This window comes from Gobio gobio (genome assembly GCF_949357685.1).
Source record: "Gobio gobio genome assembly, chromosome: 1".
NCBI classification, from domain to species: Eukaryota; Metazoa; Chordata; class Actinopteri; order Cypriniformes; family Gobionidae; genus Gobio; species Gobio gobio.
Genome location: NC_137097.1, coordinates 39,681,753 through 39,703,094, shown reverse-complemented (window position 1 = coordinate 39,703,094; position 21,342 = coordinate 39,681,753). Strand labels below are relative to the sequence as shown.

Here is a 21,342-nt window from a genome sequence, read left to right as displayed (position 1 = left end):
ACTTAATATAAAGTGGGTCCCAAAAGGAGATGTTTTCACGAATGTTCACACTGCTCTACTCCATACAGCAAAAGCAAGGATCCGGGGCTGTCAAGCACCAAAAAAAACAGGACATAAATAATATAGTAAAGGACAAAATATTGCAGCTCATTGCACTTGTGCTTGACAGGCAAACCTGTTGTAGTGGTCAAATAGAAGCAAAGGGTTAATTGGACTGGAATGATCAGCATTTTCAATTCAAGAAAGAAAACCATATTGTTTGAAAAAGTGTTTGGTTTAAGTTTTTGTCCTCTTGTCTCCCTTTAGTTAAACATTATGCTGCTTAGTCAGTGACAGACCCGATAAAGGGACCCATGTGACATCATTATTTTGTGAAATTATGAAATAAAATGGTTTAAAAAAGGTTATTGCAACTTTTTATCTTACAATTCAGTTTTTTTCCTCACAATTCTGAGATTTGTCTTCTCAAAATTACGAGACGTGTTAACTCGCAATTACGAGATGTTAACTGAGAAGAAAAGTCAAAATTGTGAGATATAAGCGCACGATTGTGAGAAAACAAGTCAGAATTGTGGGATAAAGCTGCAATAACTTAAAAAGAATAATAATATTCCGTGGCAGAAAAAAAAAAAAAAAGCAGAATTGTGAAATGTAAAGTTGCAATTCTGAGAAAAAAAGTCAGAATTGCGAGATGTATTTTGGCAATTACGAGTCAGAATTCGGAGATAACCCCTCAATTACCTTTAAAAAAAAAAAATTATTCCATGGCGGAAAAAAAGTCAGAATTGCCGGATGTAAACTGGCAATTGCGAGTTTAGAACTTGCAATTGCGAGATGTTAAAGGTGCAGTGTGTAGTATTTATGAGGATCTATTGACAGAAATGCAATATAATATAACTGTGTTTTCAGTATAAACACCTTACATGATGAACCGTTATGCTTTTATTACCTTAGAATAAGCCATTTCTATCTACATACACCACGGGTCCACTGGCAGTGAAGTCACCATTTTGCACCGCCACGTTTCTACAGTAGCCCTAAATGGACAAACTGCTCTACAGAGTGCCAGTCACTCTCTGCTCTCTCAGATGACGACATCTTTGTCCTGTGTCGGCCACCGTAGCTTCTCTATAGCCCTGTTTCCACCGAAATTACCCGGAACAATTTGTCCCAGGAATAATTTTGTTTCCCCCCCGACCTTCTGCTGTCTAGGTTTACATCGGGGTCTAAAGTACTGTGAAGATTAGTCCGGTGACATAGGACTGCGTTCGACTTTCCAGAGCCCACTGGATTTCATCCTCCACAAATAAACTTAATAAAGCCTGAACCTCGTTGTCTGTCTATCGGCCGTATTTTTTAAACTCCATTGTTGATTTGAATAGCAAACAACTCTCACTGCACGCACCGCAGCAGACTTTTGGGTTGAAATAAAATGCTGCTTGAGCTCAACCAATCAGCATGTTCAGTGCCCAAGTCCCACCACCGAAAGTTCCTGAACTTTGAAAAAGTACTACCTCGCGAGCAGGGACTTTCTGAGGGGGACATTTTTACCCGGCACTTTATTTAGACCCTGTTCCCTGCTGTCGAAACACACCGAGTACCACCCCAAAGTCCTTAGTTCCTGGGGAAAGTTCCTGCGGGATGAAACGGGGCTTATGTGCTTCGAAAGGGAGGGGTGAGTGTTGGGTGGTTGCATTTCGCAACCTCACCACTAGATGCCGCTAAAATTAACACAGTGCACCTTTAACGGAGACGAAAAGTCCAAATTGGGAAATTTAAGCTTACGATTGTGAGAAAACAAGTCAGAATTGTGAGATGTAAACTGGCAATTACGATTTTATAACTTGCAATTGTGAGAAAAAAATTGTAACCAGAAAAAGCTTCCATAATTTCTGATATGCATTAATATAATATAATTAATTAATATAAAAAAAAAAAAAAAAAAAAAAAAAATATATATATATATATATATATATATATATATATATATATATATATATATATATATATATATATATATATATATATATATATATATATATATATATATATATATATATATATATATATATATATATATATATATATATATATATATAAAAGCTCAATAAGTGTCATGTCATATCTTTCCCATCATTGAAACATTAAAATGGTAATTCGTCAGATTTTAATTTGTGTTCCACAGAAGTCATAAATATTTAGAATAACATGAGGAAATTTTCCTTTTTTGGTGAGCTGTGATTTCTTTGGTAATATTATTGTGCATTTCATTTGATCTGATTTTGCGTTGCATTTCTGATGAAGCTGTTGTTGTTCTCTTGTTTGGAGCTTGAGATTGCAGCAGTACTGACAGCTCAGAGGAGAAAGAACACATGCTTCTACTAGTGACACTCTCTTCTTAGCACACTCCTGATAGTACACATACACAATAACTTTCTCCTGATTTGGCCTGCATGTCTGGTAGTCCAGTGCCATGATGTAGCATGTTTATTCACTGGAGTTGTGTTTGCGCTGTAATTATACCCATATGATACACGCGGCCATGAATCCACATGAATAGTCCCTGTGAAAAGGAATGGAAATTGAACTCTCAAGTGTTAAGGTATTCTTTCTGGACAAACTTGTTCTTTTCCTAAATTTCCCAGAAATTGCCTTAGGTGTGTAGTTCGGCTTTCTTGGTGCGTTTATGTTCACTTAGCATTCACACTGTCATTTTTAACACCAAATCTAAAAATACAAAACAAACGAAATAAGGATAAGGTCAAATTTTATGGCGTATTTTTGAGATGCAACTTACCGAAACAATGCTGTGTGCTAGGCTAAATGTGCTTGATGTATGCACGTACATGGTAATATTTTTACCAGCTGAGACTTCACAAAGAGCTTCTGAAATGTGTAAAGGACTCAAAATGGCTCTGTTGAACACAAATGAAGATCTGCTGCAAGAAAATGGTGGTTCTGATGCATGTACCTAATTGTAATAGGCAATGTAGCTCCTATGACGAGAAGAACCAGGTATGCTTGAGCATTCTGATGTCATCTTGTGACATCACATCCTGTTTTTGGTTTGTTTAGATGTCTGTGGGCCTATCGAAATACCCACACTTGTGGTCTTTGCACTTGACCTCTTGTCTACTTACATGACGTATTTTCTTGTATTTGTGTTCAAGTGCGCATGAAGACCGCAAGTGTGTAGAACTGATGAAGCTGATGGGACACACTTATAATGTTGTAAAAATGCAAGTGTTTTGTGTTTATTTTGATTTTAAATACTTTGCATCTTAAAATAAACTTCTGAATGTCTGTTCAGTAGTCTCTGTGTAACAGAGGACACAATTTAGTAATTGTGGTGCTTCTAATTAAGTGATAAATTGCAGTTGCAAAAGTTGTACAAAATACTCATCAGGGCTTTTCACACTGCGCTTAACCCCGGGTTATCATCGTTCTAAACACCGCTTTTAACCCCGGGTAATGGAACGTTTCACAATTGTCATTTAGATGCAGATGCACTTTTTACCTGGGGTTAAAAAAAACCACTGCTTTTGCATTGTTAACCCTGCATTGCGGTGCCAAACTTGTACATTGTGAAATGGTGCAGTGTTAGACTTTTAAAGCTAGACGCTTAGCAACAGACAACCAATCGCGGACTCGTGTGTGTGTGTGTCTGTGTGTGTGTGTGTGTGTGTGTGTGTGTGTGCTTTGGACAGTCACAGAAATACTGCACATTGTATATAAACAGTAAATTCAGAGTTTGAGAGGAAAAATGTCAAAGGCTGACAGAAAACACAACAATTTGAGTGAAGAATAAACAGTTTCATTCTTCCCTTTATACTCCGAAGTATCCATTCAGTATTAACTGGATAGTACAGTTGGCAATACAAGGATGCGATGCTAGAGCTCTTATACAGGTCGCGTGCTCCATTCATTCAATCAATGACACTGACCCCGCAAATATGCAAATAAGAATGTTTAAGAAGGTACAATGTGAAACGTCAGTTTATGAATACCCAGGATTAATTGTTAACCCTGAGTAAATTGAGCAGTGTGAAATGCGAAGCAAGATAACCCAGGATTCAGTTTACCCCAGGTTTAGAATGACCCAGGGTTAACTATTTCAAGTGTGAAAAGCCCTGTCTTTGCACCACTAAAATGTACAATGCTTTATGTTTTACTACCAAATTATATGTAATATCAAATTAATTTAACTTACAGTGGTTTTCCTCTTCATTTAGGGTTTTCGGGGCACATGAGATCCATAGCATGATGCATGATAGGATGTGCTCCGATGCGCTATTCGAGATAGTGTGTGTGTGTGTGTTAAGGGCACTGAGCTTTGGTGTTTTTAAGACCTGGGACAGTCTTGCACACTTACTTGCTGTTGCATGTATGCGCTCTCAAGTGTGGCTATTTGGATTGGCCCTTTGATTGCATTCATACTTCAGTTGACCCTCACCAGAGTTTGGTTGAAATGTGAAAATCTGGGTCTCTTGCTGCGTCTGAACTCTGAAGTCGAATACTTCTCTACTATATAGCATGTGAAAAAAAGTACGCCAACAGAGTAGTATGTCCGAATTCATAGTATTCGAAAAACAGTAGGCGAAAAGTACCCGGATTACCTACTACTACCGGCGAGATTCTGAAGTGCGCATACGATGGACACTACTATCCCATGAGGCCACGGGAGACGATTTATGAATGGAGGTGATGGGACGCAACTGACACTGGTAGGTCACATGATCATGACAACATGGCGGATGTAGTACGTCTGGATTACATTCATACTACATTCATTCGTACTACGGTATATAGAACGTACTTTTTTAACAGTCATAAAGTTCATTCAAATTCAAATGTAGTACCTACTCACATAGTACGCGATTTCGGACGCAGCCTCAGTCTTTTCCAAATGAACTCTGGTGCGATTTGACTGAAATATGAACATAACAATGCGGACCAAAGGTACTTGAACAAAGGCACACTTGTTTGGTGCACACTTAAGTTCAAATGGCTTTCACACTCATTGAAATGAACCGCACTAACATAGGTGGAGGCCGGTGAATCTACTCTAGGGTAAGGTTAGATGTGAATGCGATTCCTCCCTAAAGACACATTTAAATAGTCATAAAATAATGATGCGTTGCCTATTAACAACCTACACGTCCCAGCATAAACACTCTTGTTATTAAAGTGGTTATGTTTACAAACCAGTATAATTTGGACATGCAAGCATACTGTATGCATGATTTGGCATGGCAGCCAGTTTGAATAATACATAGCATAAACCTTACCTTACCTAATGCAGCAAAACATGTTTTCTTCAAATTCTGGATTATATATTGCCTAGAAAGTGTGCATAAAAGTGCTCCCTTTATAATCACTAAGCTGTCACTTAATTAATCACAATCTCACAAAGTTCTGCTAATTGATTAAGCTGACTGTACAATGAATATCTTTTTTAGCCTAATGCACTATTTTTGTTAGAAGTTAAATTATAATGAGAGGATTTGAGTGTGCAGAACTTGGCACTGGACAACAACTACAGTGTTTTGAGTGGGGAGGGGATTTTAACTTAAACACGTCTGATTGGCCATTGTGTTCAAGAAATCATCTGATACGTTTGTGATTGGCTACATTGCTCAACACTGCAAGATATGTTTTAAATAGAATCCGATTTATAATAGTTTTGATGCTCTCAAGAGCACATTCACCAAATATTTTTGTTTATGATGAGAGTATTCTCGAAAGTGCAGAATTCAGCTCGCACACTCAACAAAACTCCTTACTAATCTGAACGCCTCTGATTTGCCATTGCATTCATAAGCTCAACAGAGTCGTGTGTGATTGGTTATAGTGCACAATGCTGTAAATACGTGTAAAAAGTATGATACAACATGAGCAGATCTAAATTTAATGCCGCAATCAACACTTTTCACTTCACTTTATTACTAGATTTAGTTTTATTGTGCAGGTGCGTTTTTGGCCCAAACCCCCGTTCATTTAAAATTTTTGACCCCGTGGCTTCCCCCTTCCACAGCCTTAAACTCATTCAGCCTATGCACTCTAACAAAGCAATCGCACCAGTGTTTGTTTTTCTCTAACCAAACCTGCCAAGTGTGATCACACACTTAGATGGTATAGGGTTTATTTGTTAATTTGCTTTATCAAGGTTTGAGTTTCTCTCAGGAAGTGTACTCTGGTGGTTTCACTGGTTGGTTAATGAGTCTATTCAGCCTATTTTATTGTTCATTATAATTTGCAAAGTTTCTCACCATTAGAAACTATTTTAGCTAGACGAGATTTTAGCTTTTCATATACTTTGGTTTTGTGGAAAGGAAGTTTACCTCTAATCAGCACAAATGAGCGATGCCATTCCGGAATAGCTGGGTGGGTTAATAAAGACAGGAAAAAATGAGATCACAAGACAGAAGAGGAAGACTGTGAAAGTCACGAGTCATGGATGACTCTGAATGTTGCGTAATTTGTTTTTTAGTAGTTGACAAATATCTTTTTTTCAGTAAAAATTTAAGTGAACATGTATGTTTTAGATGCCTTGAAAGTTTGAAACACACCTTTTAGTGTTTTTGCAATGCACTTAAAAAGTCCTGCGGTATGATTAATTAATGTTTTATAGTATTTTTACATTTGTGAATAGTGGGTGTTAAGATGTTTTAGTTTTTAGTGCATTGCCATGTGGTTGCTAGATTGTTCCGGGTTGTTGCTTTCTGACCCAAGTAGTTCTTATCGCTTCGAAAAGTATTTGAGGAATCATGCGTTTCTGTAGCACAAACAGAGCAGGATGTTTTTATTAAAAATGTGTAGTAGTTGTAGCACAATTTATTCAGTATACTGTAGTCTCTCAGTCTCAATTAACATGGTCATAAAAATGTATAGTTATGCAGGAATTGGCAGTGGTGTCTAAATTTTAGGTGAGGTATAGCATGTCTCACTCCATTCACTGCTTGACATTTCATGTGAAGTTGCCCTTTTCTTTTCTCTTGTTGGCTTTTGAAGACTCTGGCGGTATCTGGTAAAAAAGGGCCATAAAGTGTTTTAGAAACAATTTTTTCTTATAACATTTGGTAACTTAAGCTTCCGTCTGTTGAACAGATAACATGCACGGCTGTAGCTTTGGGTTCCTCCAGTGAGTTGGCAAATTTGTGTGTCTGTTTGCTTTAAGGTGTGTCTATGTGTGACTTAGTCACAACTAACCATGCAGTTTCAAGAAGGTGACATTATTCATATATTGTTAGAAGATCATCATTTCACTGTATGCATCTGTTTGATCATCAGTATCTTAGGATTTCAAACAATTGAATCCCTAGATTATTCAAAAATTGCTCATGTCACCTCTGCAGTGCTAGAGTGTTCTAGGTGGTTGCCAAGGTGTTGCTATGTGGTTGGGTTAGGGTTAGGGTTAGTATGTCCGAATACATAGTATTAGAAAAAAAACTGTATATGAAAAGTAGCTGAATTACCTAATACCTAATGCGCATTTAATGGACACGGTCTTCCAGTACATTCCAATTCAAAATAAAAATGTAGTACCTACTCCGATAGTATGTGGTTTTTGGACACACTGTTCAATGTGGTTCTATGGTGTTCAAAAGTTACCACCCTCAAGTCTTTATGCTTTTCTGGTTTCTAAAATCACTTTCATTTTAATGTTTAGCAAGTGTAAAGTCTGCTGAACTAAAGAAGCCGCATGATTTGTGTTTTCTCTTTTTGTTCCTCTCTCAGAGGATGGGAGCAGTGAGCACTCACTGGAGGAGATGTCATTCGGTCGACTCCTGCGACGTGCATCCTCCAAAGCCTCTGACCTTTTGACGTTTAACGTGGGCACGGGGGGATCACGGACCGTGCTGGATGGAGAGATCATCTTCTCCAAGAACAATGTGTGTGTGCACCCGGCCGAGCCCCTGCCCGGACTGCCCGAACATCACCCAGGTACCACACACTCAGAATCTACAATACAGCTGCTTATAAATTATGGACATATCAGTAAGGTTTTGCCATCGTATGCCATAAGTTTTTATGAAATCATTTATAATGAGTTACATTTGTATCTGTAAAACATCCAGCTTTTTACAGATATCGTTGGGTTTGGGGTCGGTAAGTTTGAAAAAAAAATTTTTTGAAAGAAGTCTCTCACGCTCACCAAGGCTGCATTTATTTGATCAGAAATACAGTAAAACATTAATATTGTGAAATATTATTACCATTTAAAATAACTGTTTCTATTCTAATATATTTTAAGATATAATTTATTCCTGTGATGCAAAGCTGTATTTTCAGCATCATTACTCCAGTCTTCAGTGTCACATGATCCTTCAGAAATCATTCTAATATGATGATTTGGAGCTCAATAAACACTTATTTTTATGATTAATGTTGAAAACAGTTGTGCTACTTAATAATTATTGTGAAAACCGTGATACAATTTTTTCAGGATTCATTGATGAATAGAAAGTTCACTTTTGTCACTTTTGATCAATCTAATGTGTCCTTGCTGATTCAAAGTATTCATTTATTTATTGCTTCCCTTAAACTACAAACAGTAGAATAAAATTATAGAAACAATTATACTTTTCACTTTTAATTGTCACTAATTGTGTCTAATTTAGATATGTATTTACAGTATTAATCTAGAATTTAATCTATTAAATAAAATATAAATATTTGTGAAATTATGATGCATTTTTGTGAATTTTATAAAAAAAAAATATATATTATTAATATAATGTTTTTCATAATTACAGATTTCTCTTGTTATTTTGCACTAGACATGTACATCCACAGCCTATTGTTGTAATTGTATATTAATATTTGTAAAATAAAAGTAAACATTATGCTTGTGGATGTCTAGTTGAGGAGTAACCTTGGTACAACATGCCTCAAATAAAATTTTCACTGATTTGATGCCTCTAATCCCAGCACACTGTGATTGGTGTGCAAATTGCAGCTAAATCAGCTTAGAGCCTTACAGATTGAGCATTTTTTTTTCTGACTTTATCCTCTTTCAGGTTACCTGTGTGTGCACCTGGAGAAAGACGAGACCCTCGGCTCCACCCTCATCCTCACCTGGGTGCCCAACTCTCGTATCCAGCGTCAGGACGAGGAGGCACTCCGTTACATCACGCCCGAAAGCTCACCTGTCCGTCGCAACCCCCGACGCAGAGCCCACCGGAGCCTCTCTCGCCCGCCGCCCGCCCCTGAGGAAGAGGAGGATGAAGAGGGAGCGGAGCCGGCTTTGCAGAACCAGCAGCTTTTGGAAGAGGGCGATGAAGGCTCCTGCGAGCTCTCTGCGGACGAGGTGAGCCGCGACAGCACCCTCGGCTCGGACTCGGACACCTTCTCCTCGCCCTTCTGCCTGTCGCCGGTCAGTGAGGCTCTGGGCGAGAGCAGCAGCTCTGTCTTCCTGGATAATGAGAGCAGGTGAGAACCTATAAATAATAATACAAATTTGTGTAATATTTCAGGACTGTAACCACCACAGATATTGAGGGGGGCCCAATATTTGAAATTCTTGATGCTTGATATTAGGATGACAAAAAGTTTTAAAAGTTATATTTTTAGGCTGGTTTGCCTTGGCGGACTAACAGTGCTCGTCGATGTCAAAATGATTGAGGTGGCCAATCAAATCAAAGAAGGTGGGGCTTACCGTTTAGATACTGAATATGAATTCCAGCATGTCGATTTAGTTTTTAAAGGTAAAAGAATGTGAGGTAAGATGTAAGTAGCTAAGCATTTAATATTTGCCAACTGTTTTATGATATACGGAGCCCCGCACATGACGTGCAAGAAAAAAAACCTAAATTGTGCACACAATTGACTAATTAATTCCCTTGATTTATAAATCATGCGCACAATTTACTATTTCGTTCCCTCGATTTGCTAAATCGTGCGGACAATTTACTACTTCGTTCCCTCAACTTGCTAAACCGTCCACACGATTCACTAATTCGAATTTCGAACAAATCTATAAATTGAGGGAACTAATTAGTAAGTCATGCGCACAATTTAGCGTACAATTTTTTTTCCTGCATGTCATGTGCTGGGCTCCGTAATGATATACCTTAAATGGCCAACTAATATCTAGTGGTGCAAACTACTTGACTTTTTTTTGTCAAATTTCGCCATTCTGAATGGCCTAGGATGAATCATTTACATGATTTATGTAATTCATAACTGAATGTGACGAGACAACATGTGTGAGGGTAGTTGAATCCATCCACTGTCCATGGACTTGTTTTTAATCAGCTTTAAGACAGAAAATGTATATTTTAGGTTTAGTACTGCTTACCATTTATTTTGAGTTTTTCATGTGTCACATGATTCTTCAGAAATCATCTAATATGATGATTTGATGCTCAAGAAACATTTCTGATTATTATCAATGTTGAAAACCGTTGTGCTGCTTCATATTTTTGTGGAAAGCGCAATTTTTTTCTGGAGTCCTTGATGAATCGAAGGTTCAAAATAAAAGAATTTAATTGAAATAGAAACCTTTTGTAACAAAATGAACTATTTACTGGCACAACTGATGCATCAAAATATTAATTCAAACAAAACATCTTACTGACCCTAAACTTTTGAACAGTAATGTATATTATGATTTTACAGTAGTAAAATAGTAAAAAAAAAAAAAAACTGTACTGTAAAACCAATGGTACTTTGGTAGAACCTGATAACTTGTTATAAAGTATTTATTTGTGATCTTAAATAATATCTTTTTATCATCTTACCAGACCATGTGACATTTTGAATTGAAGTTGTATGTGTGAGGCGCTGAATTGCTGCAGGTGTGTTCAGTGGCTGTTAGATGTTAGCATGTGTCTGTCATGTACATTCTGGGCTGCTGCAGGTCTGTGTGTAGTAAGAGGAGCTGCTCAGAGCTTATTCATTATTCATAGACCAGCTCAGCATGACTTATTACATTTTTCAGGACAGCATCATGTGTTTCTGTTCTGAACATCTACAGCATCCTGTGATCACAGTCCATCTCCCATAAGTGTTACAACAGATTTAATGATATAACGGTTTTATCGTCAACAGTTTTTCAATACCAGTGTTTGTAATGGAATACCAGAATGATTACTGCATATTGTATATGGCATGCACTTTTTAAAAAGTATGTGAAATGACAAATTATGCAACTGTGTGTGTGTGTGTGTGTGTGTGTGTGCCTTTCAGAATATACACGCTGCCTTTAACAACATAAAATACTGAAAAAAATGAACATAGCTATTACGTAGAAAAATATGTAATAAAAATGTTATGCATCATGCTAGGAAATCTGGAAGCATCCTGTTCAGTTCACTGTTTTTTACCATAAATAATAAGATCATTCTTTCACTTTCAATTCTTTTCACTTTTTAAAAAGGTTTTATTAATGAAATAATGTTATTTTTTTACTGTATATTATATTTAAATATTATATTTTAGTGTAAAATTCTTTATAGAAACCTTTAATATAATATATAAGTATATTTACGCATTAAAGGATAATGTATACGTTTAACTTAAAACAGAAAGCAAATTTTACAGTATTTCGGTAAAATTACATGTGTATAGCTATTAAAAAAATATTAACGTAGATAATAAGATAATTCTTTCTTTGCACTTTTTTAAAAATGTATATTTAAATGTAATTTTTTACTGTATATTATGTTTAAATATTATATTTTAGTGTAAAATTCTTTATATAAAACTTGTTTAATATATAAGTATAATCATGTGCATTAAATTATAATGTGTATGTTTTACATAATACAGTATTACAGTAAAATTACATTATATTTTCATTTTTTATTTAATATACTTATAAAGTGTATTTTGATAAGGTTTTTTTACTGAAGCATTTTACTTTTTTGGTAAATCTTGTCATCACTTACTCACCCTCAATTTGTTTCAAACCTTTCTTTCTTCTGTTAAACACAAAAATATTTTGAAGAATGTTGGAAACCAGGGGCCTGTACCATGATGGTAGTTTAACAAACTCAGGGTTACAGGATTAGTTTTGAGTTGACAAAACCAAACCAATCTATTCAGGCTTTGTTGGTCCCATGATGCTGATCATCAACTTTCTCTGTCAACTCAGGCTTTGATCCTGAGTTTAGGAATTTAGCTGTGACATCAGTAGTGAACAGCCAATCACACGCTGTGGATCAGTGAAACTGAGATTCACTTCTCGCGAGAGAAGCAGTGTGATTCACTTCACTCTTCTGCAGAATATACATGATTGAAAAATATTAAGAATTGAAACAAATTTACACAGAAGAAAAGAGCTGTCGAGGACAACTTTAAGAAAAATCTTATACATCAATGTAAGTAAAAGTTATGAAGTTAGTTTAGTTGATATATAGAGAGAATTGAACATTTATGCTCACATGTAATTTTTTATAGATTTAGTTATTGAATTTAAAGCTTATTTGTATGACCTTTATATAGGCTATTTATTTTAATATTAACAAAATGCATATTAATGATTGATTTACTAAAATTATACATGTGTAATTGATTAAGGGTATAATAATTACATAAATTATTTTTAAATAATTCAAAATTATTATTATTATAAATAAGCATTGTTAAAAGCCAGAGGCCTAAGTCTTTAATAGCCATTTGCTATGTAGTGACCTTTAATTTGGAGAAGAAAAAGGGGAGTGACTTTACTGCATCAGATATGTGTCACTTTGCTCTCAGCTGATTGGTCCAATTTCAGTTTGAGATCTCTTATCCAGAACATAACCTGCCCTGGAGCAGGTTAGCCGTGGAGCGTAAGTTACTATGGAGATGAACACTGCTAAAAGCCAAACCACTTTAATGGTACCTTAAACCCAGGATTGGCACAAACTAAGCTTAAACATATCTGGCTAGCCAGCTAAACCGGCTTCATGGTATAGGCCCCAGACCCGTTGACTTCCATAATATTTTTGTTTTCTACTATGGAAGTCAACGGGTATTGTCAGCTGTCTGGTTTATGACATTCTTTCAAATATTTTCTTTTGTGTTCAGAAGAAAGATACTCATACAGGTTTGAAAGAAATTGAGGGTGATTGAGTGATGACAGTATTGTAATTTTTGGCTGTGAACTATCCCTTTAAATAAATAAAAAAAATTCTAATATTGTCACTCTGAATATTATACTTGTAAAGCTCCACTGTGACCACATGGTGGAGACATTACAGGGCGATATGCATGAGAGAGAGCATTTCAGAAGTGCAGGTTGGCAGGGAGAGATCTCAGTCTGTGATATTCCACAGATTCCCTCCCCCAGCTGCTTCATCTAACATTCCCTCTTTCAGCATGATTTCCTCCCTTTGTTATTTGGCCTGAGCTGCGGGGGTGAGGCCAGGACATGAGCTGCCCATCGGATCATAAATATAAGTGGTTTGTGTTTGACTGAGACTGTGATGGACTGCTTCATTCCTCTGTGTTCCTTTGGGTGGAGAACGTTCTCTTTGACCTGTTTTTTTTGCCATTCATTTTCTGGCTTCCACTTCCTCTTTGGAGCCTTCGTGTTTATATTTGCCTCTTTCTGGCTTCTCTTTTAAGCTGCCTGTATAGTTTTCTTCCTCCTTCTCTTTCTCGCTCTTACTTGCGAGTTTCACTCCATACTAGACGTTTTGTTTCCCTCCTTCTCTGTTGTTTTTCTTTTTCTCCCTTGTCATGGTTTGGCTCAGTATAGGATTTAAAGATTAAAGAAATCATGAACGCCCCTGCCAGCTCAAATCTTTGGGATCTGTTCTATATTCTTCACCTTTGTAGTTTTTTCTAAGTTGCTGAATGCTGAATAGATTTCCATTGTAAACATGGGTGGCCATATGTAAATGTGCTCATGGGTCTGTCAATGCTATGGTAATTTCTGAATGACCTTGTAGCTTTGTTTACAATATGTCTGTGTCTAAATAGTACATCAGACTCTCTTTAATTTTGTTAGAGCTAGAAAAATCCAGTTTTTGAGAGACAGAAAAGCTGGAAGTGAAATCAGTTCATGTGGATGGCAGAGCTAGAAAAATTCTAGATCCTGTCCTCAAAACACCAAGATTCAGTTGCGGACTTTGAGGTCATGTTTTGGTGAGGATGATGTAATTGTAATGTGTTACCAGTGTTTGACAACGCTGGCTCTGGGGGCATTTGTTTCAGTATGATGTAATAAACAGGCCCTGAGGGATAGGCTATAGTGCCTGTCCCAGTGGGAGTTCAGTCCCTGGAAAAACTTCCCTGAAGTCTCACTAGTACAAATTCTCAGAGTTTCCCATTATTACAAACCTTATCTCTTAATCATATCTTAATAATTTCCCTCCTGTTCCTAATTATCTGTTCATCTATCCAACTTACTAACTAATCAACCAACTAACTTAATTATCTCATTGTCTTATTTCTCGCTGTTCCTAACTAACACCTATATGGCTATCCATCTAACTATATCAATCAGCTTATTTATATCTACAAATGTAGTTGGTTAGTTTGGTTTAGTTAGGTTACCTCATTTTCTCCTGTTTCTTCCTTTCCTTACTAACATTTATGTGACTTTCCTTACTAACATTTACTAATCAATCAACCATCTAAATTCTAGTTGGTTAGTTTAGTTTACCTTATTTTCTCATGTTTCTCAACCAACATTTATGAGCCTATCTATCCAACTAACTAACCAACCAGTCAACTAACTTCTATATTTCCATCTAGTTGGTTAGTTTAGTTTACCATATTTTATCATGTTTCTCTTGCTCATAACCAACATGTATGGGCCTATCTATCCAACTGACTAACCAACCAGTCAACCAACTTCTATATTTCCATCTAGTTGGTTAGTTTAGTTTAGTTTACCTTATTTTCTCATGTTTCTCTTGCTCATAGCCAACATTAATGAGCCTATCTATCCAACTGAGTAAGCAACCAGTCAACTAACTTCAATATTTCCATCTAGTTGGTTAACTCAGTTAAGTTTACCTTATTTTCTCATGTTTCTCTTGCTCATAACCAACATTTATGAGCCTATATATCCAACTGACTAAGCAACCAGTCAACTAACTTCTATATTTCCATCTAGTGGGTTAACTCAGTTTAGTTAACCTTTTTTTCCTCATGTTTCTCTTGCTCATAACCAACATTTATGAGCCTATATATCCACCTGACTAACCAACCAGTCAACCAACTTCCATATTTCCATTTAGTTGGTTAGTTTAGTTTAGTTTACCTTGTTTTCTCATGTTTCTCTTGCTCATAACCAACATTTATGAGTCTATCTATCCAACTGACTAACCAACCAGTCAACCAACTTCCATATTTCCATTTAGTTGGTTATTTTAGTTTAGTTTACCTTTTTTTCTCATGTTTCTCTTGCTCATAACCAACATTTATGAGCCTATATATCCACCTGACTAACCAACCAGTCAACCAACTTCCATATTTCCATTTAGTTGGTTAGTTTAGTTTAGTTTACCTTGTTTTCTCATGTTTCTCTTGCTCATAACCAACATTTATGAGTCTATCTATCCAACTGACTAACCAACCAGTCAACCAACTTCCATATTTCCATTTAGTTGGTTAGTTTAGTTTAGTTTACCTTGTTTTCTCATGTTTCTCTTGCTCATAACCAACATTTATGAGCCTATCTATCCAACTGACTAACCAACCAGTCAACCAACTTCCATATTTCCATTTAGTTGGTTAGTTTAGTTTAGTTTACCTTGTTTTCTCATGTTTCTCTTGCTCATAACCAACATTTATGAGCCTATATATCCACCTGACTAAGCAACTAGTCAACTAACTTCTATATTTCCATCTAGTTGGTTAACTCAGTTTAGTTTACCTTATTTTCTCATGTTTCTCTTGCTCATAACCAACATTTATGAGCCTATATATCCAACTGACTAAGCAACTAGTCAACTAACTTCTATATTTCCATCTAGTTGGTTAACTCAGTTTAGTTACTTTATTTTTTTCATCTTTATCCTGTTCTTAATTACCATTGATGTGGTTATCTATCTACCCAACTATTAGTAACAATTCAACCATCTGATTTCTATCTGTCCTAGTTGGTTAGTTTAGTTTAATTACCTTTTTTCCCTATTTCTCCCGTTGTCTGCTATCTATATGGTATACATCCATCTACCCATCTATCTAACCATTCAACCAACTAATTTCTATCTGTCCATCTAGTTTGTTGGTTCAGTTTAATTACCTTATTTTTTCTTGTTTCTCCTGCTGCTTACTAATATCTATATTGGATACATCCATCTATCCTCCTAACTAACTAATCAACCAACCAACCAACTAACTTAGTTTAGTTTAGTTTAGATTAGTTTAGTTTAGTCACCTTATTTTCTCCTGTTTCTTAGTAACATATACATACATACATATATATATATATATATATATATATATATATATATATATATATATATATATATATATATAATGGTATATGTATATACATCTATCCTTCTAATCAATCAAGTAAGCCAACTAACTGTCCATTAGCCCTGTCCATGTAGTTGGTTAGTTCAGTTTAGCCACCTTATTTTCTCCTGTTTTGTAAAGCCACTGTAAGGCTCACAGAGTAGAAAACAAGGGTCTGTAAAGAACATGAGATGTAACTTTGCACCGTGTGCTATCTGTCACGGCCTCAGCTCGCCATATGGCCTCGTGTGTGATCCTGCTGTAATGTGGACTCTGAAAGACCTCTCAAATACCACATGACCCATAAACCTTCGGCTCCCAGAGTGGATCGGTGACAGGGGACGTGTCTGGAGGTGCGTTTGGACTGTTAGACGTGCTCTGTTAGAGAAAAAGACGAGTGTGAGAGAGATGCAGAGGTCCCACGGTTCAGGTTACAGCTCTGGCTACAGCAAGAGGTCGAGAGACAGTTACAGAGAGAGTCGCACAGCGAGAGGGAGAAGAGGGCTGTCAGGGGAAATTGGCTGCCAGGCTGCTTGATTTGCGTCCCTGCTTGGCTCCTGCCAGCACAATAACCTCCCAGCATTCCTTTCATTCCTCTTTACTTCTAGTGTGCTCACACACACACACGTGCGCGCGATTCCATACCTACAGCTGTCGTTGAATTTCACACTGAAAACACAACGGCAGAATGGATGAATTGAATTGCAGATTTACAATAGAGAGAGCAGCTGAATTAAGCTGTCATGTGGAGCTCATCGAAAAGGCTTTGGATCGCTGCAACATGGAGTTATAATTAATCATCTTAAATTCATATTTTAATTAATTTTGTTATTCCAACACTGTAAAAAAAATTCAGGTCTCCAATTGAAAATTTTCTTGTGAGCGATCACATCTAAATTTTTCAGTTGGCCAAATTGAATTTCTGTGAATTGATGCAATTTAATTCAATTAAAATTCAAGAAATTCAATTTGGCCAACTGAAAAATTTAGATGTGATCGCTCACTAGAAAATTTTCAATTGGAGACCTGATTTTTTTTTTTTAAAGTGAAAGGAAAAAGCATTTGTCTTTCATCAAAATGTACATATTTCTCATCTGAAATTATGTTTTGTTTGGTATCACCTGCACATCTATGCGTCATAGTTTGATGTTTATGTTAAACTTAGCCAAATATCGTTTTAGGTTTTGTTTTAGCAAATTGTCAGTCAAGTTGACTCCAATTCTTTAATGGATCCTGATGGATCTTTATTTTTCTTTCTCATTGTTTTATGTTCAGTTAAATGGGTTAAAAGTGGGGTTTTTTGTTGCTTTTTTTTTTTTTTTTTACGTAATTGCAAAAAAAAATTGAGAATTGCTCCCTCCACCCTTCTTCCATTTAATTTGACTTTATTTATTTAGCGTTTTTACAATATACATTGTTCCAAATTGAATAGGAATTAATAGAAATTAAGTGCTCAGGCAGTGTGACCATTAGTATTTTATCACCGGTCTCCTTTTTATTTCATTAATTTTAACAGAGATTTATAATATCATTATTTCCAGGGAGTGCGATGAACCCATGGCTCACTCCACAAGCTCCGCCTCCAGCCTGGACAGCCACGCCCCCTCTGACAGCAGCCAATCACAGGGAGTTCGGTGGGAGGAGCAGCAGAAAGTCATGGCGTTAGAGCACCTGTGTGGGGTGTTCAGAGTTGACCTGGGTCACATGAGGTCCCTGCGTCTCTTCTTCAGGTCAGACAAGATCCTACGAGCGTCTTATGAGAAAATGAGTTACATTTCTTTTTAATATCTTTTCTATTTATTTGTACATTCTGAAATGTACATCACCAAATGTAATAGTCTCTAGCTATTGTTATACTTCAGACTATTGTGTTAAATCTTTTTCATAAGACTGTCTGTATTATAAAACACCTCATATATTTAATTCACCTCTTTGTTTTATATTACTGTTCTCATTTTAGGGAATTTAGTTAGCTATTGCTGCAAGTTATAAATCATTATTCCTTAACCTCAGGCTGATTTTGTTCAAGATATTAAAATATTTCTGAGGTGCGAATAAAAATCTAATGTTTCTGTGGTTTGTGGAAAATATGCATTAATAGTCCTTTTATGAAAAGGAAATACAATATAACAAATGTTATTGCCAACTTAAAAAAGTGTAAACAATAGAGAAATAATCATAAAGGAACTCACAGGAACAGCACATCCTGGTCCTTTAGTGAACTCGTATCACTGTTCATTTTTCCCTTGATCTCCAGGATGTAGTCTTGTGTCCAGACCAGCCAGATGAGAGTGATTGTTTTTCATGTGTGTGTTTCAGCGATGAGGCCTGTACCTGTGGGCAGCTGGTCATCGCCAGCAGAGAGAGCCAGTACAAGATCCTTCACTTCCACCATGCGGGGCTGGATAAACTGGCCGAGGTGTTTCAGCAGTGGAAATGCTGCAGGGAGACACAGCTCAAAGACCAGGTCTGAACAAACATGCATAATCAGTTTTAAACATCATATGAACAACACACACTCTCATATACAGTAACGTTTAAAAGTTTGGGGTTGATAATTTGGGTTGATTTTATTTATTTATTTGAAATAGATTTTTTTTTTGTATCTGTGTAAAAGTCTCTACAGCCACTTTTGATCAATTTAATTCTTGAGTCCTTGCTGAAAAAAATCTACTGTAGTGTTTCTTGACAGTCATTGGGTTAAAAAAAAAAAATAGAGTTAAATAAGAAGAAAGTAAAGAAAAACTACACCCATTCACGAATGGCGGGAAATAATGTTATTTATTTTTTAATATATTTTTTTATTGGTTTTATAGGTCGGTGTTATATTGCATCATAAATACTGGGATCACTATATTATTCCTTAATATTATATTCATAATTAATATTAATAATTATTAATACCGGTATTTGCATATTACATATTATTAAGCATGCACAACCCTAGTTATGTCTTTTCACTGATGGAAAAACTTTTTTTTCTCGATAATGTGAATAAGACTTTGGATATTTATTCAGAAGGTTAATGGACTCCATTTTGAATTTATGTTGTCTTAAATTTAACGCATTTAGGGCAGGATTTACTTAACAGGGCAAATTAGCGTGAGCGCGAAATTCCAAAAAAACGCAAATAGGAGTGGAAAGTTCTGCACGTGATGTACTGACAACGCGCAAATTACAGAACACAGACGCAGCCGGATCATTTACATAATGACCAACACAATCTAGCAATAGCAACACAAATTAGCGTCTGCTTTAAGACGTTTTTTTTTTTTTGCCCTGTAAATAATGCCAGTAAACTGATTAACGCAAACCTTAGTAAATCACCTTGCATGATTCATTTAAATTGTAACATACTGCTCCGAGACTTAACAGGTTGAGGATCCAAACGCAGCTTTATTAAAGGAATAATCCACAAACGTAGTCAAAAACAGGCAAGAGGTCATAACAGGTAATCAGTCCAATCAGGCAAACAAAACAGGGGAGACAGGCAAAAGGGTAATCCAAGACCAAGAGACTTGAAACAAGGGAAAACGCTCAGAAATGCAATGTTACACAAAACAAGACTTCGCAGTGAATGATAGAGTGAACATGGTTTATATAGGCTGGGGTAATGGGGTAATGAGGTAATGAGACACAGGTGCAAACAATGAGTGATGATGAGTCCGGGCAAAGGATTATGGGTAATGTAGTCTTTGATGGAATAACAGTCCGGGTTGGAGTGCCCTCGGGTGGTGATCACAGGCACTCACACTGGTGAATTGTGACATAAATACTCTCCTCCCATAAATGTAGCATCTGTAAGGGAAACTCCTATAAATTCATGCAATAAGGTCAGCCACATAAATAACCCCGTCCATGCCTTTCAGCACTAATTATTCAGTATGTGTCTTTAGTAAAAAAAAAAAAGTATTTATTTTATGATGTCATTGTTACAGTGTAATTATATATTTAAGTACGAAGTACTAGTACTGTTATTACTATAGTAAGTACATGTAACGTATGTAACAAGGACACTGTAAAATAAAGTGTTACTGTAAATACTAACAGTAGTTTTTTAACATCAAAAGAGGGTTTGCGTTTGGGCAAGCTGTTAGTTAGTAAATCTGGCCCTTAGTGTGGAATATGTCCATGAGTGTATTAATTCTATAGATGTTATTGTTCATGCATTTCCTCTCCTTTTCAACCTCTTCCTGCTCCAGGTGTCGGATGAGAAGTCGTGCATGCAGTTTTCTATCCGTAGACCCACGTTACCGTCTGCCGAGATGCACCCAGAGGAGCGTCTGTATCGCCGCCTGGATGTCAGTTCCTGGCTCCGGCATCTAAACAACAGTGGACAGGTGGTGGAGGAGTACAAGCTCAGGAAGGTCAGACTGACTGACAGCTGTCAGTAAAATACCCATCAACATTACTTGTCTAAGTTGCTCTATTCAGCTGCGTTAAATTGGAATGGCATTGTGGCTCTTATTGTAGCAATATTTGTGCATATGAGAAATGTGGATCATGTTTAGAGGTTCCGTTGTGATGTGATTCATTCTGACAGGCGTTTCAAGTGACCCAGTGTCTTTGTTTTATCAGGCGATCTTCTTTGGGGGCATCGATCCGTCCATCCGTGGTGAAGTGTGGCCCTTCCTGCTGCACTACTACAGCTGCGACTCCACTTCTGAGGAGCGTGAAGCCTGGAGACTACAGAAGCGTGTGGAGTACCAGGAGATCCAGCAGAGGAGGTTAGTGGTTAGACTACACTCTTAGAATAAAGAGTTCTGTTTTCCACCACCACGGTTCCTGCGTCCATTCTCGAACCGTTCAGTGCACTTCCCCTGCAGAAAAGGTGGTTCCAGGTCAGCTGGTCTTGATCTGAGCTGGGGGGCGGAGAATTGGCATTGTCGAGTATATAAAACATTATCAATCACCAGTTGACCGGTAAAGTTTTAATGA

The 21,342-nt window shown here is 36.7% G+C and overlaps 1 protein-coding gene across 1 annotated transcript in view; it reads left to right on the top strand.

Annotated features, from left to right (window-relative positions):
* Window positions 1-21,342, top strand: part of tbc1d16 (TBC1 domain family, member 16) — a 34,309-nt gene that overhangs the window by 910 nt on the left and 12,057 nt on the right. The window contains exons 2-7 of the mRNA XM_079818827.1: window positions 7,738-7,944; window positions 9,021-9,432; window positions 17,946-18,134; window positions 18,724-18,871; window positions 20,607-20,771; window positions 20,983-21,131. Of these exons, the coding sequence (XP_079674953.1) occupies window positions 7,770-7,944; window positions 9,021-9,432; window positions 17,946-18,134; window positions 18,724-18,871; window positions 20,607-20,771; window positions 20,983-21,131 (1,238 nt within the window). The 5' untranslated portion in view covers window positions 7,738-7,769. The remainder of the gene's footprint in view (window positions 1-7,737; window positions 7,945-9,020; window positions 9,433-17,945; window positions 18,135-18,723; window positions 18,872-20,606; window positions 20,772-20,982; window positions 21,132-21,342) is intronic.